We start from the raw sequence: 26,140 nt of genomic DNA, 5'->3' as shown, positions 1-26,140 counted from the left end.
TCTCAGGGTGTACTTCGGCCTCAGTCAAGACGACGTGAGGGTGGAATGGGCTCTTAAGAATGGAAAATTGTCCATTTATGAGAGTTGAGTGGCTGGATGTTTATTCTAAATCTGGGCAACACCCTTCACAAAGGCAAACAAGATTCAAGATGTATGCTGAGTCATGCATCGGCCCCCAAACATTGGGTGCATCCGCATGCACAATGGGTTTGGAGTGAACAGGTTCACACAGCTAGGCTGCTGACATTAAGTGACTCAATAGATAAACCGTGAAGGAAGCCCATGTTTGGCGAGGAAGACCCATCCATGAGTTCGACTAAAAGCAGCACGCCAGAGTAAACACGGCTGATAAATGGAGAGTATGTAAACATTTGAGCTGAGAGAGAAATGAAGGGAGTCAGGCAATGACTCTGGAAACACAGGGGACGTCAATGGAGAGAATCTGCTGCAGAGAGGGAGGTGTCGCCAGCCTAATCATGTGACCACGTGTTATCGTGGGCTAACAATCCTGTGAAGATAAAGATAACAAGTCTTTTGTTCAATGCTCTGTGAGAGGGCCTAGGTGGCTAGAAATGCAAGTCCATGCATGACAGAAGTGGGTCAGTGTAAGGGATGAAGAGGCCCTTTGATGAACGCTGTAATGGTGGTAGAAACTGTATGTCGTGAGTTCAGCAATTCAAATAGTCAAGTGTAAGCTCCTGGTATGATATTTCACAGCAGATTTAAGACCGTTAATAGGTTGGCTTTTACTGTATTATTAGTGTATAGACTGTTGACTAAAGACAGAGAAATCCAATCTTCTAAACTTCAGTTATTTTGAATGACACAAACGTCACAGTATGATTTAGTAATAGTGACTGGACACACAAATCGACACAACGACATACAGATGAACATCCACACACATCATATGGTTAAATGGATCAGTAATGCAAGTCTGGAGTGTTAGGGAGACATTAGGAGTTTGTTGGACCAAGCATCAATACTGTATGGGTCATAGAGGTGTGGTTGGTCAAAGCAAAAAGATAAGGACTATGTAGAGGAGATCAGTACCATGTTGAACTATCCTGGAAATTGTGTCTTGTGGTTGGAAGGTTGGAGTGCTTTTCGTAGCCTGTAGGTTTATCCTCTATGTAAGTTGTGGTTTAAAAAAAAATATATAATAATAGTTAGTAACATTTTTATAGCACCTTTTTCAGAGCTCAAGGACGCTTTTTCGCATTGTGTTTTGTGCTTTGTATTTGTTTAGAGTCCATCTTTCCAGAATACAAACATGCCGCACATTCCAGCGCTGGAAGTTATACTGTTCGACTGTCTAGCTAGGCCCGTTGACTTAATTTAAAAGTTTATTATCCAGCTAAGTAAATATAGGCTACTGTGTCAACTTATTCTCAAAATAAAATACAGTGTTTGCTCAAATTATGAAATTGTGTCTAACCATTCTAGGCAGTTTTGTCAACCAATAGCAATAGCATGTAGGTTACTTAGAAGAAGTCTGAATTAATACAAAACCTAAATAAATAAAACAGGACATGACGATTCTTCATTGTCTTTTTATTTACTTGACGTGTACAGTTAGGGCCTACATCAGTAAGAGGGCAGTAATGGATTTAAAAGGGCAAAACGCTGCCTTTGTAGTCCATGAATGTGCCATTCTGCTTCTCAGTGAGGGACTTCATCACACGCAGAAGTCCTTCCACACTCTCTGGTGCGTCTATCTCCCCCTGGTGGTCATAAACACACACCACACGGTGTCAGCTCAGAAACAGATCAGCACAGAAGAGTCCCTTGATAAGAATTTCCGAGCATTTGTGTTCCTGTGACAGTTGAGGCTCCCGTTCCCACATCACAGTCACCAGAATGTGGAATGCCCCTCCCTCACACAGACCTGCACCCCATTCACTTGAGAAGTTCCCCTCCCTTACTCTGTCACTGTCTTTATACCATTCAAGCCCTGATACTTCCCTGGAAAGTCTTTTCAGTGTTTAGCCTGCAATTCTGAGGATTTAGAATCAATCTAAATTCATCAGTATAACGGGTGTACAGACTCTGTCTTTGCCCAACCTTGTCTCTACTCTCCCTTATTGACTATCTATAGAAGTTGTGATAATCGACTGTGGGTGCAGTGAATTGACATCCACACCAACCCTTGCCTGTCCCCCCCGTACCTGCTCTGTCCAGCCTTGGATAACTCCCTGCTCCCGTACGACCCATACCTCTGACCTGGCTCCCCCTTTTGGATATTCTACTCAGTCTGCCTGTTGTCAATAAAGCTTCCCTTGAGTCGATGCAGTTCCATGTCTAAACACTTTCCATTAAAGCCTTGCTGCTTGCCACAACTCAGTCCGTTTGTGGATTGCTTAAATACAGTTTTTCTCAATTGTTTACACACAAATACTGGTACTTGAGACACAATGACCACAACATGTAACTCATGCACCAACCCCATGAACCAATTCTGCTAAACTACAAGCACAATTCCTGCTTTACACTCAAATTGCAGTTCTAAAACACACTTTTTTCAAAACACTACACACAATTCTCTGCATTTGGAACAATTTTCATGAAGAAAATCTTTTGTTTTCACAAGGAACACACTGCCATTCAAATACGCACTCTGACTCATCGCAAGGACAAACACCTGTCACACAGTTTTACAATTAGCAATCAGAGCTTTAGCATAAAAGGGCAACAAGTGACCTCTTCTGTTTTTGAGCAATGGATGCCAACATTGGAAACGGAGGCAGAGGAGTGAGAGTAAGAGGAGGAGGACGGGGAGGACGAGGATGAGGAAGGCCAAGGACCATAATCTCTGATGAGATCCGAGCCGCTTTGGTTGACCATGTAGTCAACCATGGTCTAACAATGAAGGAGGTTGGGCAAAGAGTACAGCCAAATTTGAGCAGGTACACTGTAGCATCCATCATCCGGACTTTCCGAAATGAGAATAGGTAAGAAATCTACTCTCACTACAAAATTGCAGTAGGCCTACTGCATATCAATACAGTACTCAATGAGTACAGTAGTACAGTATTGCCTGTGGACTGTTCTGTAGGACTGTACAAATAAAGTATGTTTCAAGTATTTGGGAAATGTATTCCTACTTTGTATTCCTACACAGTATTTACAGTATTTTACTATTTGTTTGGCAGAACTGAAAGATTACCAACACAAGGTGGTCGGGAACATCTTCTGTCTCCTGAACAGAAAACTGAAATCATGAACATGGTCCTAGAAAATAACGCCATAACATTGCGGCAAATACAAAGAAAAATAATAATAATGTAACTGTGTACACTATACAGTAAATGATTATGTTGTTTTGTATGTAGAGCACTGTATGTGCAACTTTGTGTTGGTTGGGATGTACACTGCTTACATTGTTTTTCTGGGAAAAATACGTGAAATATATTTGTTACCGTGTATTTCTGTGATCTGAGTATAAAAACAATATTCTCAATATTTTATAACACACTGAACAAAAAAAGGCCTAAATCACTATGATGATAGTGTTTTACATTGAGCACATCAGTGTTCAAATGGTTCTTATAAATGTCGATTCATATGATGGGTTGTGTGTGTCATTTGAAGACAAAATACCATTTTGAGAAGAAATAACATTGTTTTGAATGTAAAGTTTAATTTTGCAGGAGAAGTGAGGGGTTTTGCCCATTGTGTGTGTGTTTTCTTGATTTGTGTGTAGAGTTCTGAGAGTATGAGATATGCATTCAGAAAATGTGTGTAACCAATCGAGAAAAACTGTAATACTCCCACGCAACGATGCGGTCAGTTGAAACAGTCAGACTCACCCCCTCTCCTCCCATGTCAGTGCGAACCCAGCCGGGGTGCAAGTTAGCAAACAGAATCTCATCCTTTTTGAACTCTTCCACTGTACACATGGTCAGCATGTTCAAACCTGCCTGAGAGAGAGAGAGAGAGAGAGAGAGAGAGAGAGAGAGAGAGAGAGAGAGAGAGAGAGAGAGAGAGAGAGAGAGAGAGAGAGAGAGAGAGAGAGAGAGAGAGAGAGAGAGAGAGAGAGAGAGAGAGAGAGAGAGAGAGAGAGAGAGAGAGAGAGAGAGAGAGAGAAAGGTAGAGGGTGTGAAGGAGGGAACAGGAAAAGAGGAGGGAGGGTGTCAAAGAGGAGAGGATGCAGGACAATAGAATCGACTGGATGGTCATGGCTGTGAGAAGGCCGGGTGAGGTAAGATTAGTTGACGCTGGAAAGGGAGAGAGAGTTCACCTCACCTTGCTGACACGATAGGACACGGCGGGGAAGAATGAGTATGACGCTTCAACCAAAGCCATGGATGCTAGCGCACTGGAAATGTTGATAACAGCTGCCTTGCTGCAGGACATCCCTGGTTTCCCACTGGCTTTGGCTGCTGTCTGTAGATAGGGCAGAAACTCCTAAGGAGGGCCAGAAAATGAACAATGAGAATGATCCAAAAATAAACAATCAATCAGATGTTTGCAAATACCAATACCTTTTATTGTCATTGCAACTGTACAAAGGAGTGAATTGCCTCCACTGTGGATCAGAAGTGGGTTCTTTAGAACCCGCTCACCTTAATGATGTTCATTGGGCCCATCACGTTTGTGTTGAAGGCAGACTGCATGTCTTCAGAGCTGGTGGTCTGTATGGTGCCATGGGCTAAGACGCCCGCGTTGTTCACCAGCATGTTGAGCCCCTCCTTCCCCAGCAGGGAGCCCACGCGCTGGGCAGACTCCTTAATGCTGCAGGGGTCCGTGGCATCTGATGGGGATAGGGCAACATCAGGACTCACAAACTGACAAGCGGCAATTGGGACTCTTACACTAAATGTGGAGTTTGTGGAGTCAGGTGGCTGAGCGGTTAGAGAATCGGGCTAGTAATCAGAAGGTCGCTGGGTCGATTCCTGGTGTCAAATGACGTTGTGTCCTTGGGCAAGGCACTTCACCCTACTTGCCTCGGGGGGAATGTCCCTGTACTTACTGTGAGTCGCTCTGGATAAGAGCGTCTGCTGAATGACTAAATGTAAATGACAGCACATGCTAGGTTAATCAGAGAGAGAGAGAGGGATAGAGAGAGAGAGAAAAAGGGAGAGTAAGTAGATAAGTGGTTACCTAGACGAATGACGGTGATGATTTTAGGGTGCTTCTTGGCCAGGTTTCGGAGATTCTACAACACAAACGGTCCACGGTTACTCACAGGGATTGTGGGGACAAGAGCCTGTATCAGATTCAAGACCCTGGTATTGACCTTCCGAGCAGTGAACGGGACTGCACCCGTCTACATCAAGTCTCTCCTGCAGCCTTACACCCCCACCCGTCACCTAAGGTCTTCTTCAGACAACCGCCTGGTGGTCCCACCGCTCAAGACCGCCCGGTCCCAACACAAGCTCTTCTCCTGTCTGGCCCCCCAGTGGTGGAATCAACTCCCCACCTCCATCAGAGACACTGACTGTCTCTCCACCTTCAAGAAAAGGCTCAAGACGCACTTGTTCCGGGAGTACAACGGTACTTAGGAACGGTTCGCTTGACCCGATGTTAGTTTCCTCAAGGATCACAATGACTCTTGCTCAGAGACTTGTTGCTCTTGTGGTTAGTGGTAACTGATTTAAATTTTTGTTCTCGCTGTGATATATTGTTTTATTACTGTTGCTTTTTTCCACAGGTACACTTGCACTTATAGCTGTTCATGTTGTTTAATTGTAACTTGTTTAACTACATGCTCTTATGGTTCTTCCCTTTGGCACTTACTTTGGTTGTTCACAATGTGTGCTTCATATTTTGGCTACTCGCGATGTTTTTTGGCTATCTTGTTGTTATGATCAGTGACCTATGCACTTTGTAAAGCTCTCTCTTGGAAGTCGCTTTGGATAAAAGCGTCTGCTAAATGAATAAATGTAATATAGAAGGGCTCCTCTCACCTCAGCTTTGGGACCCTCTGGGTCTCTGCAGCAGGCGAACAACTGGCGGACAGGCTGTGGAGCCTCCATCATCTGTTTGACCATCTCCAGACCCAGGCCTCGGTTTGCTCCTGTGATCAGGACGCTACAGGCTTTAGTTGCTGCCATTCTCAGTGTGTACTTCGGCCTCAGTCAAGACGATGTGAGGGTGGAATAAATAAGAGCTGGAGGCTCCATTTATAAGACCTGAGTGGTTGAGTGAGTTGTTGGCCTGGGAAACACTTCACAAAGGAAAACAAGAAGTCATGGATGCTGAGTCACTCTGCAACAGAGAAACTGTGTATCTGTGTGAAACGTACACAAGGCTTATATAAGTGACAGGCTGACTAACAGGACATGACATCTGTATCAACGGTCCCGCTCTGAAAGGGAGGCATGACAGCCTAATCACAGTGACTTGGCACTTGTGTCTACATGTTATGAGTGACTCTATAAAGATGTCTAACTGGCAATGAAAAGGTTTTTGTACCAACAAAAATGTGTGTGTGAGGTTCTAGGTGCGTATCAGTAATCAAATGACGCATTACATGGAGATGGAATGTTTGCAGTAGGAAGATTGAGTCAATAATGCACAGAAAGTGGGTCTTAGTGAGAAATGATAGAATCCTTTTGATGATAGCTTTTAGTGTAGCGAACACATAGCCATCGCATATGAGTGCTGTGAGTCATGTAGGACACACACATCATCACATACAGATGCACACATACACACACACACACACACAAAAAAACACACACACACACACACACACATAAATGAATCAGAATCTGGAATCAGAATCAGAATTTGGTTTATTCGCCATGTAAATTTATACAAACACGGAATTTCCTGTGGCAGGAAGGTGCATACAATAAATATACAGATCTTAAATATAAAAAAGTAGAAATGTACAACAGTCTAATTCTAAAAACCAAAAAATTTAAAATATAGAATATATATAAAAATAATAATAATAATAATAAGAAGAAGAATAGGACAACATAGTGCAAATGAGGTCAAGGTGGCTTGTGCGGAGTGGAAATAGGTACCGGATGAGGTCAATGATTCAGTAGTGCAGGTCTTGGCACCCTCACAGTATGAGTCATTGAATGGTCGACGAAAGCAGAAAGAAAAGGACCGTGTGGAGACCAGAGATATGTGGGTATTGTATCTACTTTAGGTAAAGGGGACATTGGGTTATGTGATGATATGCAAATGTGGGAAAAGGAGAGGGCAGAGGGCTGTGGCCACGATACAACAGACCTATGAACCAACTTCCTGTTTGGTGTTTTTGCTGCCGAATTTGATTGGCTGTACCGGATGCCAACACAGCAGGATTGATAGGAAGTGCAGTTGTAAGTGATTGAGGGATACACGTTCCTCTGACTCACAGCCAAATGCACTCTCGTTACTTTATATTATATTTTATTGCATACTGTTCAGTTTTTGTTAGTATTTTGTAGTATTTTGTTGTAAATAAGAAAAGAAAAAAAATACATTTTATACTTTTTATATTTAAAGACTGCACACACTTTGAGAATGCTTATATGTTTACTGTATGCACCAAGCCACCAAAGTAAATTCCTTGTTGTGTAAAATACTTGGCTAATAAACTGTATTCTGATTCTGATTCATAGGAAGGAATCCACGACTTCCATGTGCACGTTAAGTCAACAGTTACGCGGAAACATTCAACTGGCGTCAGAACCATAGTGAGACAGACAAACATGAGATTGACTGACTTTATTCATATCTACATATTTTCGTCTGGTTGATGGTACTGTAGGTGTGCTGGCACCACTGCAGTACAAGGATGCAGGGCAGCATGCTGACCACTAGGGTGCACTGTCTCTCACACACATTCACATAGGCTCGATCAGCCAAAGTACTTGCTCAATACATGCATGAACCTCCAACATGCATGCCAACCACAGCAAGCTGGTGACACGACATGGCACACTGGATGGTGACTAAGGGAGACAGAGAAGGGCTCTGCCTGTCGACAGCTCCTCACTGAGATACACAGAAAGCAAGAAAACCAGAACAAGCTTCGCTCGACGAAATGTGTCTCGCTTCACAAACAGTCCCTTACGCCGTTTGTCACACACACTTCAAAACACGATTATAGAAAACCCATGAGTGCTCGGTGCCTGCTAACTCTCTATATGGCAACATGCTGCTCTTTGGATCCCTCTGGTGCTGGTGAGCTGAATGTTTGAGCAATACAGCAGACAGTGAAAAGCTACAAAAAGAAGTGTTGAAAACCGAAGGCTTTTCCTGTTTGGTACACAGTGTAACAGAAGCCCCCCCCAGTGCGACAAGAACTACGACATAAAGAGACACTGAAAATAAATGTATCGCTCAAAATCCATTTGGGTTCCTTTGGCTGTCCAGAGAAAATGGCAGTGTCTGGCTCTCTACATACATATTATCACATGCACATACACAGACACAAACATGGGGCACTTCTGGCTCTCCTGTGCTCCACTATGAACATAAACCGGTGCATAACTGTGGTTCAAAAGGGTCCATGCAAAGTCCTCTGACTTCAATGTGACAAAGTTCGCAAAGGATGTGGAGCACATGCTGTATCTCTGACCTTTGGACTCTCTCCGTGTCTGTCTGTCTGTCTGTCTGTGTCTGTCTCTCTCTCTCTCTCTCTCTCTCTCTCTCTCTCTCTCTCTCTCTCTCTCTCTCTCTCTCTCTTCATCTCTGTCTCTCTTTCTCTCCCCTCTCTCCCTCTCTCTCTCTCTCTCTCTCTCTCTCTCTCTCTCTCTCGGTCATCTCTCTCGTCGTAGGCCCCCGTTCCCTCTCTCCCTCTCTTGTCTCTTCCTGTCTGTGATGTGCTTCATGGTTCATGTCCTCCTCTGGCAGGGCTCATGCGATCGTCTCTTCCCTTTTACAGATGGGTGCTGTCCTGGGTGTCAAACCTGTGACCCTCCGATCTCCCTGCGTTGCCCTTCCGGCTGCTCCCCTGGCTGGGCACCAAAGACAGGGGGTCGGGCCTGATCAGGTATCTGGAGGGGGGGACCACACACAGGGAGGCACACTCAGATGGGGCCTAGATAAGTGTTCACCTGTGTGACAGGAATGCGTGCATTGAATTGTAGCCCGGTTTCGATGTGATCAAGCGTCCTGTACTCACACTACGTCGCGCAGCTCCAGCCTGGTGTCGGGGGAGGGGTTGATGAGAATGTAGGATAACCTGTTGCCCTGGTCTGACATCCCATCTGACACAGGAAGAACACGGTATAGCACAAGTATTCAACAAGACCGTCATACGACAGCACAGCGACTACACAGTTACACTACAGCACAGCTACTCCACAGCTGTACGACAGCACAGCTACACGACAGCACAGCTAAACCGCTCCACAACTGTGCTACTGTACAGCTGTACTACAACACAACTATAGTAAAACCCAGCTATACTACAACCCAGCTATACTACAACCCAGCTATACTACAACACAGCTATACTACAACCCAGCTATACTACAACACGAGTAGATACTCACTAAACCCGGAAGGCGAGAGGCCCAGGTGTTTCATGCGCGTGCGGACCAGAGCGTTCAGCTCCTGTCTCTCAGAGCGTCTGAACAGGGTGAGTCTCTGCTGGCTGATCCTCTCCGCCGCGCTCCCCGGGCCTCCCTTGGAGCCACTGGGCCCACGGCCCCCCCTTCCTGCTCAGCCTCCGCGCCCACTGCATGCTCTTCCTCCTGAGCAGGGGGTGGTCCGAGGAGTGGGAGGAGGAGGGGGGCTCGGAGGAGGTGGAGTTGCGATGGGGGCCCGGTCCTGGATAGCAGGGGCTCTCTGGGTTCCCGTGTGTCCTCGTAGTCTTCCACGGTAATGGACACCTGGGACTGAGACCCACACATATACACACACATGCACACACGCCCCCCACACACACACACACATTTTTGGTTTGTTTATCATTGAATTGGTATTCGGCGAGTGACTGCAAATCTTGGATTCCTCGTATCGATCTGTTGTTCCACAGGCTGAATTGAAACTGTAATGAACTTATTTAGAGATAGGCTTCTAAACTGTGTGTGGAAGCAAAGTGCTGGGCCCGGGTGGGGTACCTCAGAGACAGGAAGCTTGTGGGCCTCAGTGCGATAGATGCCAATGGGAATGTCGCCATTGGAGGAGCACAGCTTCTGGTAGAGTCTGCCGTAGGTGCGGATCCACAGGTCTTCCTCTGTGATTTTCATCTAACAGAACCCAGACACCAGCCCTCGTCACCCTGATTTCTGGGCAGATACACTGCTGTCTGACCAGCATCAGTATACAATAGACTACAAGGGGAATGGTCACATTGGGTCTCATGGCTATGGATCTATTTTGTGTCGTGTGAATCAAGGGATCTGGCAGGGTCTGAGGTAGCCTACTTACAGCACACAGGAAGCCGGAACCAGGCATGGAGTCCAGCCCTAGTAACAGTCTGGTGATGGAGATCATGTAGTCCTTCACAAAAGACTGGCAGGAACCCCCCCCCCCCCACACACACACACACACACACACACGCACACACACACAAGAGTTCACATGCACGCAAACACAGGAATGCACACCCATGCAGGCACGCGTGCGCAAAAGACAAGGAAAGGTCATGAATGTGATCCACAGACAAACATCTTCAAGGTTTCGCCACATTTGCTACCGCTCCATTGAATTTGCTCTGAATGGGTTTGTTTGGAATGTGTAGCCGGACTCAGAGTTACCTGATAGAGCAGTGTGTCCAGCATACTGACGCTGAACACCTTCCCTGCAGCGAAGGGCAGACGGAACATGAAGACCAGATTGGAGCCTTTCTCTCTTTCCTTCTACAGAGAAGACACTCACACACACACACACACACACACACACACACAGAGAAACATGGAAGACGTGGAGGAAGTTAGGAGGGAGCAGAATTCTTGGTCGAATTGGATGCAGAGTCACAAGCTGGAGAGAACAGACAGGTCACAGGCCAAGTCAGACGAATACCTTCTCCAGCTTGGAGAGAGCCAGGGAGTAGTGGTCTTTGACCTTGAACTGCATGAAGCGCATGTTGGCAGGGTGAGTGAGCTCAGTGATGATGCTGAGGGCTGGGAACAGTCTGGGAGGAGAGAGGGAGACCAAGAGAACGAGTGAGAGAGATAGAGAGGACGAGAGACCGAGCGAGTTTCGACATAGAGAAGACGAGAGAGAGCGAGTAGAGAGAGAGAGAGAGAGACACGCGCAGAGAGAAAGATGGAGAACACAGAGAACGAGATTGAATGAAGAAAGAGAGTTGAAGAGATTTAAAACAGACACACGTTGACCCATCCCTCTGAGAGTTGAGCGAAATGGGGGCCGGGCTCACCTGAAGAGAGTCTGGACGTTGACGATGGTCTTGGCGTCAGCCATGTAGTCCTCCTCAGCGATCATGGAGCTCTCCTTGTCCACCACCACCATGGTGTCAGCAAACGTCACGCCGCACCGCAGCAAACTGTCCAGACTAGAGAGCGAGAGAGAGAGTTGTACAAAGCTGTACACCTGTGTGGTGTTGTTACACGTATGCATATGTTGAACCGTGCGCGTCTCTCTGTATGTGAGTGTAGGATCAATATATATAAGGCTGTGATTTATATCGATTAATATTTCTGTAATTCCACCGTTGCTCTGGCAATATGAACATTTGTTTTTTTTTCATGCCAATAAAGCCCATTGAACTGAATTGAGAGAGAGAGAGAGAGAGAGAGAGAGAGAGAGAGAGAGAGGAGAGAGAGAGAGAGAGAGAGAGAGAGAGAGAGAGAGGGAGAGAAGACAGACACGGAGAGTCCAAAGGTCAGAGAAACAGCATGTACTCCACAGAGAGAGAGAGAGAGAGAGAGAGAGAGAGAGAGAGAGAGAGTGAGAGTGAGAGTGAGAGAGAGAGAGAGAGAGAGAGAGAGAAGGAAAATGAGACGCAGAAAGAGAAACAGAGAGCGTTAGCGATGGCATAGCGCAGGGAGAAAGGGTGAAAGGGGGATTCCAAATGAAACTCCATCAACATGCACCACGGGAACGCAGAGAGAAAACGAACAAACAGGCAAGAGGGCCACAAGAGTACAACTCGAGTGGATCAGAGGCAATGCTAGAAGCCGCCTTACTTGTCGACGGATCCAACCGTGTAGAACACCATGGGGAACCAGCAGATGGCCTCCAGGAAGTCCGCTTCTGGTCTGGATCAATCACAACATACACGGCTCGTTTCCTGCCTCTCAACATCTGAATTTCATGCGTGTCACAACAAAGCGACAGATCCCCACCGTGACCTAGCAGAAAGACCACAGCTCCACCGGACGATGCTGCCAGCTCTTTGGGCAACAGAACACATATTACAGCATGACTCAGCCTTTTATCGGCCCTTCATTGGATTCCGGCTCGATTTGTCAACTCACGTTTGTGAACCAGACACATGTGCGGTCATGCACAGTGTACAGCACCTCTATTGCTGTAATGTGGTACACCTTGTTTTGGGCGGTCTGTGTGTAAGTGTGTGCGTGCATGTGTGTGTGTGTGTGTGTGTGTGTGGGGGGGGGGGGTTACTCACATGCTTTCCAGCAGCAGCACTATGGGGTTGAGTTCCTTCCTGGGTCTGTAGTAGGCCCTCAGTGGGACTATGAAGTTGTATAGCCCGTTCCCTGCACTCTCGGCCGACACGATGATGAGCTTGTTCTTAAAGCCGTAGGAACGCGCATCCTCAAATGGGATGTGGTGGCAGGCCTGGGGGAGAGGCGGTGGGGGTCATCAGTCAGTGTGTGTGTGTGCTGTATGGGGTGTAAGGCTGTGTGAGTGTGTGCTGTGTTGGGTGGGTGAGAGGCTGCGTGGGGGGTAAGGGTGTGTGTGGAGTGTTGGGTGGGTGAGAGGCTGCGTGGGGGGTAAGGGTGTGTGTGGAGTGTTGGGTGGGTGAGAGGCTGTGTGGGGTGTAAGGGTGTGTGTGGAGTGTTGGGTGGGTGAGAGGCTGCGTGGGGTGTAAGGGTGTGTGTGTGGAGTGTACGGTGGCTGAGGTCCCACCTTGTCCATCCGCAGGCAGCAGAAGGGCATCTTCTCCTGTAGTAGGTGGCAGAGCGCAGGAGAACTGCCAATGTAGGGAGAGTTCAGCGGGTACCCCTTCACCCACCTGCCACACACACACACACAGACAAACACACACACACACAGTTACTCCAAATGACTCAGAGTACCTAAGCAACATACTGTATAGTTTCCAGAAGGACAAAACCCTGTCTAGCAGACAGTGGTCTGTACTCACTCGCAGTGTCCTCCCCACCAGTTGGACCTCTCGTCTCCGTCGCTCTCCTCCTTCTCCTCCTCCCCCCCCTCGTCCTCCGACTGGTCCCCCAGGAGGTCGAAGGTGGCCGTGTTGACCCCGTCCACCAGCTCCAGGACTGGGGCGATGCTGTGACGCCTCTCCTCCGCAGAGTCTGCCATAGCTGGGATGGCCAAGGTGTTGGCACCCCCTGACTCCGTCCTGGAGCCACTCCTGCTCCCTCCCCCACTGCCCAGGCCCATGCCCCCTGGACCCTGACCCTCAGGACTACTGTCACTGGAGTCCTGCAGATCTATGGCCACCGTGCCTGCAGAAGGTTCAACCAAAATATTCATGAGACATTTGGTAAACCCCATAATACAATGCACTATTATTTGCCATAAAACAAGAACTATAAGTACATGTCCCACAGGGGAAATCCCTGATTTGAAATAAATAACAGTATTTAATTTTAAGTGCGAAACGGTAGTGATTTTAAATGTGTCCACCAGGTGGTGTGATGGTTAAACCAAATTACAAACAACAAATTCATTTTCATTTGACATTTCAGTCATTTGGCAAGTTCTTCCATAAATCCAACAATAAGATACAATTGAAAATGTTGTTCCCTGTACAGCTCCCTCTTTTCGAAGTCCTCCCACTGTGCATCGCGATCAGCTCATGGTATAATCAATTTTTTTTAGAGATCAGTATCTTTCTGCGTCACTACAAGCTGGAGAATTGACGCCGAGGCAGGGTGAGAGGAGAGGAGAAGAACAAGTCGCTGTCTCAGTGACTCACTGACCCATGCTAGCGATGATGCTGTGGACGGGCAGACGAGTGAGGCCATGGTAGATGGTCTGGGGGACCCCGCCCCGGCTGCTGCCCCCTGGCCCCCCCCCTGGAGGGCTCCCTCTGGCCTCTGACGAAGGCAGAGTTCTCCTCCTTGGAAATGTTGATGTAGAAGCAGGTGTCGGAGCCCCCCATGATGTGACAGGGGCCGGGGTTGAGGAGGATGTTGGTGGTGTCGAGCCTGCGCACGCCGATCAGACACACGCCGTATCTGCCGAGAGAGGGCCAGAGGGCAAAGTGTGTTGGTCGGTTTATTTTGGTGTGTGTGTCTGTGTGCGTGTGTGTGTGCGTGTAACCTACTTCTTATGCGCATGAAAGGAGGCAAACGTGAAACTCTTCCCCTGGTACTCTCCGAAAAATTTGCTCTCCTCCAGGCGGATGTGATGCACCTCATTGGCTGAGCAGCGGCGGTACGTGCGCTGCCACTGGTCAGCTGAGCAGGCTCCGCCCTCCCTGAGACAGGAGCAAAGCCATTGATTGGAGACGGGAGCGAGCTGATTGATTGGTCATGAGCGGACAAAGCTGACCTTTGAAACGCAGCGCACACAGCTATCACCTCAGCATCGCCGGCACATCAGACACATTTCCTCACAAGGCTGACGCAACGATGGTTTACATCTCTGTCAGAGGCCGGGATCGATACCATGAGACCACTGACTAAGGCAAGGGCACAGAGCTCTTTAAGAGCAGGGCGACCCTGCAGCTCAGTCGCTGCTAGGTCGACCGGAGCAACACATTCACACACAAGCCGTGCTCAAGCGGACAGCCTCCATGGAGGCCGAGGGGGCGAGTGTCTGGAAGTGAGAACTGAAGGACAGCGGTGTGGGGGAGTGTGACGGCGTGGGCGGGCACCCCGTGGAAAAGAAAAGGATTGCATCGCACAAACAATCGCTGTGCCAAATTCACAGTTCATAGGGACAGTGTGCCATGCTGGGTTGATGTCATGACACATCAGGGGGCACATTCTGGCAGGGGGGGAGGGGAGGGGGGGCGGTCGGGGCAGGGAAGGTGGGTGGCGACACGCCGACTGACCTGATGAGGGGCTGGAAGACTCTTGCACGTTGCTTGAAGGCCTCTGGGGGCACTGTTCTGAGAGGAGAGGCGTGGTGAGGCAGCAGACTGCGACTATATTGCCAAAAGGATTTCACTCGTCTGCCTTCACACGCATATGAACGCGAGTGTCATCCCGTTCTTAAACCATAGGATTCAACATGATGTCGGCCCACCCTTTGCAGCTATAACTTCAACTCTTCTAGGAAGGCTTTCCACAAGGTTTAGGAGTGTGTTTATTTGGACCCTTCTTCCAGAAGTGCATTTGTGAGGTCAGACAGATGTTGGACGCGAAGACCTGGCACGCAGTCTCCGCCCTACTTCATCCCAAAGGTGTTCTATCGGGTTGAGGTCAGGACTGCAGGCCAGTCAAGTTCTACCACACCAAACTCGGTCATCCCAGTCTTTATGACCCTTGCTTTGTGCACCTGAATTCAATGATTTGGATAGCTGAGTGAATACTTTCGGCAATATAGTGTATATCTGGTCTACTCTATAGCTGGGCCACCACAGGTCTACTGTAAGTTAGGATCAACCGGCTCTAGATTCAATACACAGCCTTCAGTGGTCTGTCTTTGGCAGATCAGATAGAGAGAAAGAGAGGGAAAGAGAGAGAAAAGAGAGTGAGACAGAGAGAGAGACGGACATAAAGAGAGAGAGAGAAATAGAGAGAGGGAGAGAGAAGAGAGAGAGAGAGAGAGAGAGAGAGAGAGAGAGAGAGAGAGAGAGAGAGAGAGAGAGAGAGAAGAGAGAGAGAGAGAGAGAGGGAGAGAGGAATGGAGGGAAATAAAAGAGAGTACTCACTGTCCTCTGGAGGAGTGGATCAAGAGGGTGATCAGGGTGGAGGTGGCTGGACACACACAGTTCAGGGCCAGCATGGCGTACTTGAACTCCTCTTCACACACCACATGATCTGCACACGGGAAACAACATTCAGCTCAGAGCGGGGAAACGTCCCACGGTAAACACAACCTCTGCCTCACCTCCTGCCGCATACTGTAAAGTCACTTCTGACTGACAGACTGAACGAGAGTCTGTTCGTATTCGTACGTGTGGAACAGAGGGAGACAGTGTGTGTGTATGTGTGTGTGTGTGTGTGTGTGTGCGTGTGCGTGCGTGTGTGCAGGAGGCTAATGGATTTATGCCAGTAAGCAAAGCAGCCTCATTAGTGTAGGTGCAGCCTAAATGGTTCCGTAATTGGTGGTGCAGAGGCTAAGATTAAGTTAGACCCACAAGCTCCTGCAAACGCACATTTATGTATTTGACCAATTACCTCTGACAAAAACAAAAATCACCCAGCTCCTCCTTTCGTGAGTGCAACTAGCCCACCTTTATCCTTTTTTTTTTTTACTACATGAAACCTGACAACAAACAAGAAGGCAACGTGTAAAGTGAAACAACCAGCGCTCTCGCCTCAGCTGACTTTTACCCTCTAATCCTCCTCACTCACTTTGTTCAGCCTTCTGGTGTCTATTCTGGGTTGTTGTTTTGGCCTGTGTTTCATCTTGGGGTGTTCGGACACCCTGGGTGGAGGGGCTTATTACACAGCCTTCTACTTCCCCACACATTCAACTCATCCTGGGATGGAGCCAAGCGACACAAAACTGAGCTAACACGGATAACGGGTCGTAGCTTGCCCCTTAGCTTGTTGCCCTTGGCGTCTCTTTGCAAGCAAGAACCAATACAGCGATTAGTGTTTTATTAGCCTGTGGAATGATGACCAGGGACAAGCCATTCCTCCTGCTGTGTAACTCTTGATTACATTATCTGTAATCATAAGCAGACAGACAAATTAAGGCCACACCGTTTTCTCCAAATTTAAGCTCGTGTTTTAAAAGCCCAGTGTTCTCTGCATTCGAAATGGATGATAGAATTGCCCCAGTAAAGCGATGGGTCAGAGAAGGATTGACAGTTGTCAAGCTGCACAGTTGACTAACGAGCTGTAGAAAAATATACACAAGGCTTGGTTTTTTTTACGAGGCTTTCAGGTTTGGCGTCAATAGGAATACTCCAAGCAGTCTACTGCTTTTAAAACTCCAAAAATCTATTCAAACTCGATTAAAACTCCTTACTACTTCAAAAAGGCTGATTTGGCACAAACATATTGGAAGAAAGCGCCAGCTAGTGAAATTAGAAAGGACACACAATAAACGTGGATTCGAAGTATAACCACGGATGGCATCAGAGAGCCGTCGGTGAAATGAACCGTACATCATACGTGCTCTCACACAAATCCTTACGCATGTCCGACACACACCTAATGAGCTTCTCTCTCCCAACGTGGTTTTCTTTACCACTCTCAGCGTTTGTCTTCCCTCCATTTACCCCCATCTCCTCCTCTCCCACTCCTGCCCTCCGCCACCCCTCCACCCTGCCCTCTCTCCTTGAGATCTACAGTGCCAGTGTCTCCGATTAACCAATTGCAACCAATTACCTGACCGCATCAGCCGAGTTTGCTGTGACAGCTCAGATAAAACAATACTGTGTTTCTTCCCTTTCAAGGCTGCATGTTGTGTCTCCCCATATGAGGCGTGATGCATTGCGTTTGTGTGGGTGTCGATGCGTGTGTGTGTGTGTGTGTGAGTACACACACACAATACAGCTGAGCCTCTGCGTGTTTGTGTGTGCGGCGAACAATTTGAGCTGATTATAATTGCGGACCATAAAGTGGACCACCCAAAGCTAACATGAGCAGGAGACTGTAGCTCGGAACGATTGACCACTGACGTGACCACACCCCACAGAAAACCAGGGACAGAGCTAGACTATTGTTGCTTAAAAGAATAGCAGCTACATTATTTCCTAGTTTAGCACCCACAAGCCAGTGTTGTGTCAGGATAGTTGCTCTGTCTTCAGACAGCTCACATCTGCTTTTTAGAAAGGATTTTTCCGCCAGATATGATCCTTCCTAGTGAACATTAGGCCGTTGTTAAGCTATTTGTGGGGATCAAATCAAGTCTTCACTCCATCTCATTAATGCCACCCACGCTGGCACTTAGCGCCTCTATTCAGAGCGATGTCACAACGTGGAGACAGTTCTAAAAGCCCATGTGATTGCATATTGATTTGGTCCTCTAGCAGGCTCGCTGAGGCCGCTTGACCGATGAAAGGAGGCTAAATAATAAAGGCCCCGTTATATTCATGCGAAGGTCTCTTGCTGTTTGGGATTTACATAAACGTGGGGTTCTCGGAGGAAAGTGGACCTGCATTAAAAGTGACACCAGGGGTAGCACTCTCAATCATCATCAATCAACTATTCATGTATTGTAAATAAAGTAAGGATATTGAATGCGAAATGCCTGGTAGTAACTGCCCAGTACTAAACATGAAGCCTCACCTCTTCACATCAAAGCATCCCTGTACACATTGCACCATCCCCCCCCCAAAGCCCCCCCCACCCCCCACACACACACACACACAGCACCAGCCAGGACAGCCACTCCACTCCTACCCCCTCACCCCAACACAGCCATTCAGATAGGCAGAGAGATGGAGCAGATAGGCAGGGAGACAAGATTAGATAGCTGCATGCTATTTCATCATCTCCCCTCTAATGCCTCAACCTGAACTCATGCAAACCCAATTATAGAGATGGAATTCAGGCTGGAAAAATGGCAGGTTGGGCCAACGGATGACTGGTTGTCTGCCTGTATGATACCTTGTCTGAGGCACACTGCTGAGGGAGGAATCGGAGAAACTGGCTTTTCCGTAACTAGCGAAGGTAACCGCTAGTTCAGTGATTTCAGACAGCTGGGATGAAGGAGCGAAGCTAGAATTGAGTTCCCAGGGCTGTAGTCAGAGAAGTGAGACAAAGAGAGAGAGAGCAAGAGAGCGAGAAATAGAGAGGAAGGGAAGGATGGAGGTAGGGGAGGGAGGGAGGGAGGGGGAAGGAAGGAAGGAGAAACAGCAGGAGTGAGAGTGGTGTTGGCCTCCTCATCTTTCTCTCTTCCTCCTCCTCCTAACAAGTGCTTCTCTATTGGAGCTTTCTGTTGGTAGGCTGGCGACTGGAAGATAAGCTTTTTTTCCCAGAAGGCAATGTGCATACTCACAGACACCCCTTGTGGGGATACTGCCAACGCAATCTGTCCATCACAGCACAGTCGAGGCAGAGTAGAGAAGGGGAATTTATGGGGTGAGTGTCTGTATCTGATAGGACTGAACGGAGGTTGAAGGCATTTGGAAGCTTGTTGTAAATCAGACAACAAGCTCAGGTGGAAAACAACAAGAGGATGATACATATGACAGACTGCCCACGCTACCCACACACTGACAAACACACTCACATACACACACACACATACACCCACACACAAACTATACTAAACTACAAACAGGCAGGCAGGCAGACAGGCATGTTTCCCTGCCGCATGTTAATGCCTGCCCACCCAGGGATTTCCACAGCTAACTGCCCTGACCTGCGAACTTGACGTGGAACTTGTTCTCAGGCTTGAGGATCTGGACGTATAAGGGGCAGTTTGGGGCAAAGTCCTTCACCGCCCAGGCTCTCAGAATGGTCTGGTGGTCCTGGGGGAAGAAGAGAAAGAGAGAGAGAGCTTCTTATCGTTAGGAGCGGGAGGTTAGACGTGAGCTCATCCTTGGAGCCCGTCTAATAGGCCCCGTCAGCCGACGTTAGCCCACATCTGTTTCTGGATGGGGGGACATGCTGACATGCTCCACAGGTGCAAGCAAGTAGGTGCGTTAACAACCACACGACGGTCGAGGAAGAAAGGGAACAAAGGCACCGGCCCTCCGAAACGAGCCATTCTTTTTTTTTTTTTTTTTTTACTACTGCAAAAAACGGTCTTAAGATGTGGTCGTGTGGGCACGGACAACGGGAGGGGGAAAAAAGCACAGATGGATTCTGAGTGAGGTGAAATAGGGGAGGGTGGAGGGGGGGGGGGGGAGGAGGGGGGGGAACCATGACAGCTAGCGTATCGAAGTAAATAGAAAATGGTTGAGGAACATACAGCGGCAAAGCGATCCACCTCGAAGCGGTTACTGAGGATAAAGCATGCCTCGGCGTCGTCCATCCTGCGGCCCGTTAGCAGAGCGGGGCGGGCCGAGCCGGGGGGCACAGGGCCGTACAGACGGCGACGGGGAGGGGGGGGGGGGGGGGGGGGAGAGGGAGAACGGGGAGGAGAAACGAGGGGAGGAGAGAGAAGAGGAGGAGGAGGAGGGGAGGGAGGGGGGAGATTATTGAGCGAGAACAGAGGAGAAGCAAGAACGATCGAACAATAAACGTGTCATTCGAGCCCACGCCGTTCGGCGCCGAGATGTGTGCGGCAGAGCCGGGGACACGACGTACGTTCTCCTCGGGTCCTCTATTGTGTCGGGCAATTCCAGTGTATGCAGCTTGTTTCGTTGTTATTGTTATTATGGGATGCTTGAGGAAAAGCCCGATCAATCTAGAACTCATTCAGAACAATGACTTGGTTGGTTGTTGTCTGGGTCTTTGGGGAAGTTGGTTGACTCACTTGGCCCTCATGAGGTCCTGGTCCTTGAGGGCCGACCCCTGCAGGTAGATGACCCTCTGGGCCCACAGGGGGACATGAAGGACCCTCCGCACCTGGACATCCATCTCCGCTGGGCACAGGATCACCACATAGTAGTCCTAAGCACACATTCCCAAAGTGCCACCACACTTGGTTAGTTACATGAATATTAACCGCCACACACAGACACACACGCGCGCGCACACACACACAGACAGACACACACACACACGCACATCCAGTCTTCCTCTCAGCCAGGGGCTCAGTTAGTAGAGACACACACTCCGGCATCTGTTCCTCCTGAAATAAGCGCTGTGTGTTTGATCTTTGCAAATACTGACTTAATCCCATGTTTTCACCTCAGCTGGTTCTGCTCCTGGAGAGGATTAGAGAGACATCAAAAACACATACACAGACACACACACACGTGTCCTATTTCATGTGATTAGAAGAGACCTGCAGCCTGGGATGAGCGAAGAACTCGTTGAGGAAGTCCATGAGGAGGTCGATCTTAAGGCAGCTGACACACAGCACCACATGCTTCTCCGTCTGCGCCCGGTAGCGGCTGTAGTTCCCGCCAGACTTCTGTCTCTCCATCCACAGGAAGGCCAGCTGTTCAAACTACACACGAGACGGGGGGAAATCCAGCCAATTGAAAAGAGAATGTGATTACGTGAGGCGGGAATGGGAGGGAGGGGACATGTGGGACTTCGGAGGCCGGGGCGGTGGGGGGGGGGGGGGGCGGGGCGGGGGGGGGGGGGGGGCATGAGAGGCAGGAGAGGTGTGGGAGTGGGAAGGTAAGCGGCGATGTGATTGACGAGGCCGGCGACGGCGGGCTAGGCTGCACAGCGTGGCCGGGTTGGAACGGAGAGCCGGCCGGGGGGAGGAGTGCGTGTCGTGTGTCGGATGAGGGAGACGGCCAGACATCTGTGTAGGGCTGCAGACACAGCACGGCCAGCGATGGAGAGCAGCGTGCAAGGGGGGAGGGCGGGAGGTACAGTAGCGACAGAGAGTTAAAGTGGGGTAGAAGGGCTGTGTGCTCCAGGGGGTCCCAGGCAACGCGGCAGGCAGACGGACGGGCAGACTGCCGGCTCTCCATGACAGGCCTGAGACCCACACACACACAGGGGGGTCGAGGGTTTGAGGGGGGGGGGGGGGGAGAGGGTAAGGGGCGGGGGCGGTGGGGGGAGGGGGGTAGCCGGTAAATGTCAGGGGGTATTTATGGATGAAAGACAGGAAGGCGGTGCGGGTGGGCGACATGGCTCGGTGTGCCATTTTTCTGTCCTGCGTGGACACGCTATCCCCCCCCCCCCCCCCCCCCCCCCCCCCCCCAATCTCCCCCCTTTGCAGCAAGGCAGTCCCTCAAACACTCAACACGCATTAAAAAAGACCTGTGACTTCAGTAACACGGTCGGTGGTGTGAATGCGGTGTGATGTGCGATGAGGTCTGCCCCCCCTGCTCTGCCCCTCAGGGGTCTCTCTAGGACACCAGGGAATGTCAGCAGTGGGATCTGGGGGGAGAGGAGCGATGACACTCATTTCCGAAAAGATAACACGCAACGCGGCGTCTTGTCACAAAGCCCACTGACACAGACACACGACGGCGTTTGGGGCTGCGGGTGCGAGTGCGCACGTGTCCCTGTCGCTACGTGTTGTCAGCGGAGTGGAGAGAGTCGCCCGTGCAGAGAAGCGGCGCCCGCGTTGAGGTCACATCGAGGCGGCCCATTAGATTCGAACCTGGATGGGAAGCACGATGAGGGCCACGAAGATCATGATGACCACCAGCAGCTGTGAAGGCCAGATCTGTGGGGTGACGTCTCCGAAGCCCACCGTGGAGAAGGTGACCACGCAGAAGTACAGAGAGTCAAACAGGGTCAGGTTGTTCCCCGCGCGCTCCAGATGCTGGATCCCACAGATACTGTGGGAGGAGGAGGGGCAGGGAGGAGGGGAGACGAGGAGAGGAGAGAGGGAGAGTAGGGCACGAGTGGATGAGAGGCGGCATGGAAGGAGAGGAGGAAGAGGAGGGGGGAGGGGAGAAATGAAAGGGGTGGATGAGAGGGGGGGATGGAGACAGATAGGGAACAGAGGGAAGAGAGGGTGGAGGAGGAGAAGAAGTAGACGGATAGAGGAGTGGAACAGGAACAGTTGGAGGAAAGGGGGAAGGGACGGGAGAGAGAGGGAGAGAAAGAGAGAGAGAGGGAGAGAGAGAGAGAGAGAGAGAGAGAGAGAGAGAGAGAGAGAGAGAGAGAGAGAGAGAGAGAGAGAGAGAGAGAGAGAGAGAGAGAGAGAGAGAGAGAGAAAGTCAGCGCAAATTAGCATGAACAGAGGGAGATGCGCAGTGGAGTGTGTGAGCTTTAGGTGTGAAAGGTTTGAAGTGTTTGATGACAGTTGGCTTACAGTGCGCGCGCGCGCGTGCGTTTGCACACGCGGACCTGTGAGTGGGTTTGCCTGTGCATGTCGGAGAGACTGTGTGTGCTTGTATGTGTGTGTGTGTGCGTGCATGTTTACCCAGTGTTGAAGGGACAGTTGAGTCAACATTCAGCTGTCAGTACTGAAAAGGTCAGATGGCCTCATTGAAGCCGCTTTTCCCCCTCTAAGACCTCCTGTTGCCCATTAGCCCGCTTTAAGCAGCAGGCAGAGATGCTACCAAGTACCCAGTAACACCTCATCGACTCTACACCTGACACCTGGCTCACACACTGTAAAATAACCCCAGCCTTTGTTTCTGTGACAGCTTATCTTCCGTAGCTCAGGCCACTAATTGTACAATAAGGGTTTTTCGACTCAGTATTTTGTCAGCATGTTGTCTCTCACAAATTCCTTACTTTCACTCTCTTCCATTGTTGTCCGCTGTCTCTTCGGTGGCCAAACATTTCTCCTGTCCCTCCCTCTGCATCCCCCCCCCCCCCTCCCTTGCAAAATGGCTGTGATTGCTGGAACTCACCAGGTGAACATGAGGCAAACCAGAGTGCTGATGAGAATGAGGACCTGGTTAAACATGGCAGAGTGGGTCCGCTGAATTGCCCGGTGCAAATCGTTCTGAGAGGAAAAAGATGATAGGTCACGGAAATTAGACAGGTAAAAGGTGCTGTGTTCGGATTCGAGACAATTCTGCTTGATGACGATCGACGTGTTGTAGTACATAAGAACAGAAGCAGACACGGGTGACGATACAGTGAGAGAGAGAGAGAACTGTAATTAAAGATCCATACAGATTAACAGACAGGTGCACACAGAGCTGTGAGAACAACAGAGATATACACACCTTCCTATGACACCTTCTGAAGAGAGAAAACCAGAGATAACATGGTGAGAGGAACGGTGTACATGTCCGTACTCACGATCATGTTCTCCAAGGCGTGTTTGGCCAACCAGCAGTTTAGAAACACCGGGATGAAGAGGTTTCTAACGGAGGGCAAAATCACCTGATGAGGAGAGAGAGAGAGACAGAGAGACATATCCTGTATGTATTTAATATGGCGGGGGGGGGGGGGGGGGGGGGGGGTGTACACAACCACACCGTTGGCACAGAAAGGCAACAAGTGGAACATGTGATTCGTATGCCAGTGGGGATTCAAAACTTTGCTCAGCCCAGAGCAGACGAAAAGCCCACAGACAGCATGTGCACTTCCTGTTTAATTAGGCGAGGCGCCACTCACAGTGATCACGAAGGGAACCGCGCTGATCATCTCCAGAATGAAGGGAACACGCAACACTTGCTCCCAAACGTTGCCCTGGAAACAACAAGCACACAGGGAACCGACGCGTCATGGCGACCTTGGGGATTACCAGATCAACTGTGGATTTGCGGGAGACACTGCCCCATTTACACAGTTGAAAAGAGAGGCGGACCAGGGTTAGTCCGCGAGTCACATTACTCACCCTATACTAAGCTCCCTGGTCAATTAAGATGTCAGAACAATCCGTTTTTATGTGGCTGCTGCCTGTCTATAGCTGACATAAGTCTGGGTAGTGTGGGCAGACAGACATTGTGTATGTGCCGACAAATTAATGGGATCAAGACATTAGGCCTTCACTAGCACCTTCAACCCCTGGCAGAATAGCAAGGCCGGCTCTTAACTGGCATTAATGGCTGGGCAACCCTCTCGCTGGTCCTCTAAAAGGGAACATTTTGGCTTGAAGGCAGAACGTTCCACGGATAGAGGATGCCCCTGTGCAAACAAACACCAGTGTATGCACTGATGAGGAGGCATTGTGTGAGGATGTCTGGAGTCCATGAAGGAGCACAGGGTCTCACCTTGTAGCTGAGATACACCAGCAACATGGTCTCAGAGAAACTGATGAAAGCCACGAGCACCTGGAGAAATAGAGGAGAGACATATAAAGAGGGAGGAAGAGAGAGAGGGAGAGAGAGAGAGACAGAGAGAGAGAGAGAGAGAGAGAGAGAGAGAGAGAGAGAGAGAGAGAGAACCACTGGGTGTCTTAAGCAAGTGATGTCATAAACCAAAGTGTCAGCAAGAACTGAAGATGTCTCTGTTTGTGTGTGTGTGAGAGAGAGATGGATATTGTGTGTATTTGTGTTTGAGAGAGAGCTGGCTATTGTGTGTATTAGTGTGTGTGTCTGTATGTGTGTTTAAGTGAGAAACCACAGCAGTCTGACCTGTAGAGCCCATAGAGGCAGCGGCCTCTCCACCCAGATTATAAGGGTCCTGACGAACGTCGATAGAGAGAAAAAAGAAATAGAGAGAAACAACATTTTGGAAAATGAAAGACATCAATACAAATGCAAGCAAATAATCATAATCATTCAAATAACATCTCATAATATTGTCCAGGCAGAGGTTCCCTGAATTACCAAGTGACCACTTGAAGAAAATCATACCAACAAAAACAATATTACACAACAGAGGAAAAAGCCATTTTTGCAGAAACATTAATGTTTTTTTGTGTGAGGCAGAGCCCTTTACGAATGTATGCTGGAACCTATCATGGCTGCCTGAGCAGCCATCGCCTGTTCTCTGGTTTGCTCCTTAGAGTCTTCTGCCTGGAGCAGGAAGCTTTATTGAGCCTATTCTGTCATGTTCCTTATTCATTTGGAGCTGGAGCCTCCACAGTGTCACCCGCCACCAACTAGATCAATAGGTCTGGGTGTATCCCAGGCCTGGCAGAGGCCTGCTATAGGCCCGCATCACTCCACCATACTTCTGATTAGGCTGTGTGGCCACTACTTATGTGCATAATGTTGGCATGTAATCCATACTGGCACTGTGATTCACTCATGTGACATGGTGAGGTTCAATATAAGGATTTCAGACCACTTTATCACGCTGAGCTCCATTGATCCTGTGGCGTCGTGTGGTCTCATTAAGCTGCTGTGTGGCTGTTCAGAGGCTGACCTCCTGTGTGAACCGCTCTGCTTTGAGACCACGGTCATGCCTCTCTTACCAGTCAAACTCACTCCGGGGACGGCTCGACGCGTTCTGCTTCGGACAATCGCTACTGCCTCGGGCAAATGAGGGAGAGAGTGAGGGGGGGTGTGGGAGGGAGGGAGGGAGAGAGGGAGAGAGAGCAGAGATAAAGGAAGATGGTCAGTGAG

At 49.2% G+C, this 26,140-nt stretch overlaps 2 protein-coding genes across 2 annotated transcripts in view; both read right to left on the bottom strand.

The window, feature by feature from the left end:
- Window positions 1-1,547: 1,547 nt before the first annotated feature.
- On the bottom strand, window positions 1,548-6,056 carry LOC136940421 (C-signal-like). The gene is made up of 6 exons (XM_067232565.1): window positions 5,910-6,056; window positions 5,104-5,158; window positions 4,566-4,753; window positions 4,246-4,407; window positions 3,810-3,920; window positions 1,548-1,724 (listed from the first exon to the last, which is right to left on the bottom strand). Exons 1-6 carry the CDS (start codon window positions 6,054-6,056, stop codon window positions 1,611-1,613), a joined length of 777 nt encoding a protein of 258 aa, XP_067088666.1. The 3' UTR covers window positions 1,548-1,610.
- Window positions 6,057-8,827: 2,771 nt separating this feature from the next.
- Window positions 8,828-26,140, bottom strand: part of kcnt2b (potassium sodium-activated channel subfamily T member 2b) — a 28,064-nt gene continuing 10,751 nt past the window's right edge. The window contains 30 exon segments of the mRNA XM_067232564.1: window positions 8,828-8,945; window positions 9,074-9,158; window positions 9,447-9,606; window positions 9,608-9,718; window positions 9,720-9,791; window positions 10,017-10,145; window positions 10,327-10,410; window positions 10,656-10,757; window positions 10,921-11,032; window positions 11,279-11,413; window positions 12,048-12,119; window positions 12,491-12,663; window positions 12,955-13,060; window positions 13,193-13,517; window positions 13,995-14,088; window positions 14,090-14,252; window positions 14,342-14,494; window positions 15,074-15,130; window positions 15,896-16,004; window positions 19,507-19,615; window positions 20,059-20,122; window positions 20,566-20,702; window positions 21,040-21,204; window positions 22,321-22,501; window positions 23,528-23,622; window positions 23,925-24,008; window positions 24,243-24,317; window positions 24,842-24,901; window positions 25,205-25,253; window positions 25,990-26,043. Of these exon segments, the coding sequence (XP_067088665.1) occupies window positions 8,828-8,945; window positions 9,074-9,158; window positions 9,447-9,606; window positions 9,608-9,718; window positions 9,720-9,791; window positions 10,017-10,145; window positions 10,327-10,410; window positions 10,656-10,757; window positions 10,921-11,032; window positions 11,279-11,413; window positions 12,048-12,119; window positions 12,491-12,663; window positions 12,955-13,060; window positions 13,193-13,517; window positions 13,995-14,088; window positions 14,090-14,252; window positions 14,342-14,494; window positions 15,074-15,130; window positions 15,896-16,004; window positions 19,507-19,615; window positions 20,059-20,122; window positions 20,566-20,702; window positions 21,040-21,204; window positions 22,321-22,501; window positions 23,528-23,622; window positions 23,925-24,008; window positions 24,243-24,317; window positions 24,842-24,901; window positions 25,205-25,253; window positions 25,990-26,043 (3,433 nt within the window).

The sequence above is a fragment of the Osmerus mordax genome, chromosome 3, assembly GCF_038355195.1.
Source record: "Osmerus mordax isolate fOsmMor3 chromosome 3, fOsmMor3.pri, whole genome shotgun sequence".
NCBI classification, from domain to species: Eukaryota; Metazoa; Chordata; class Actinopteri; order Osmeriformes; family Osmeridae; genus Osmerus; species Osmerus mordax.
Note: the sequence above shows the minus strand (reverse complement) of the source record. Positions and strands in the feature narration are given on the sequence as shown.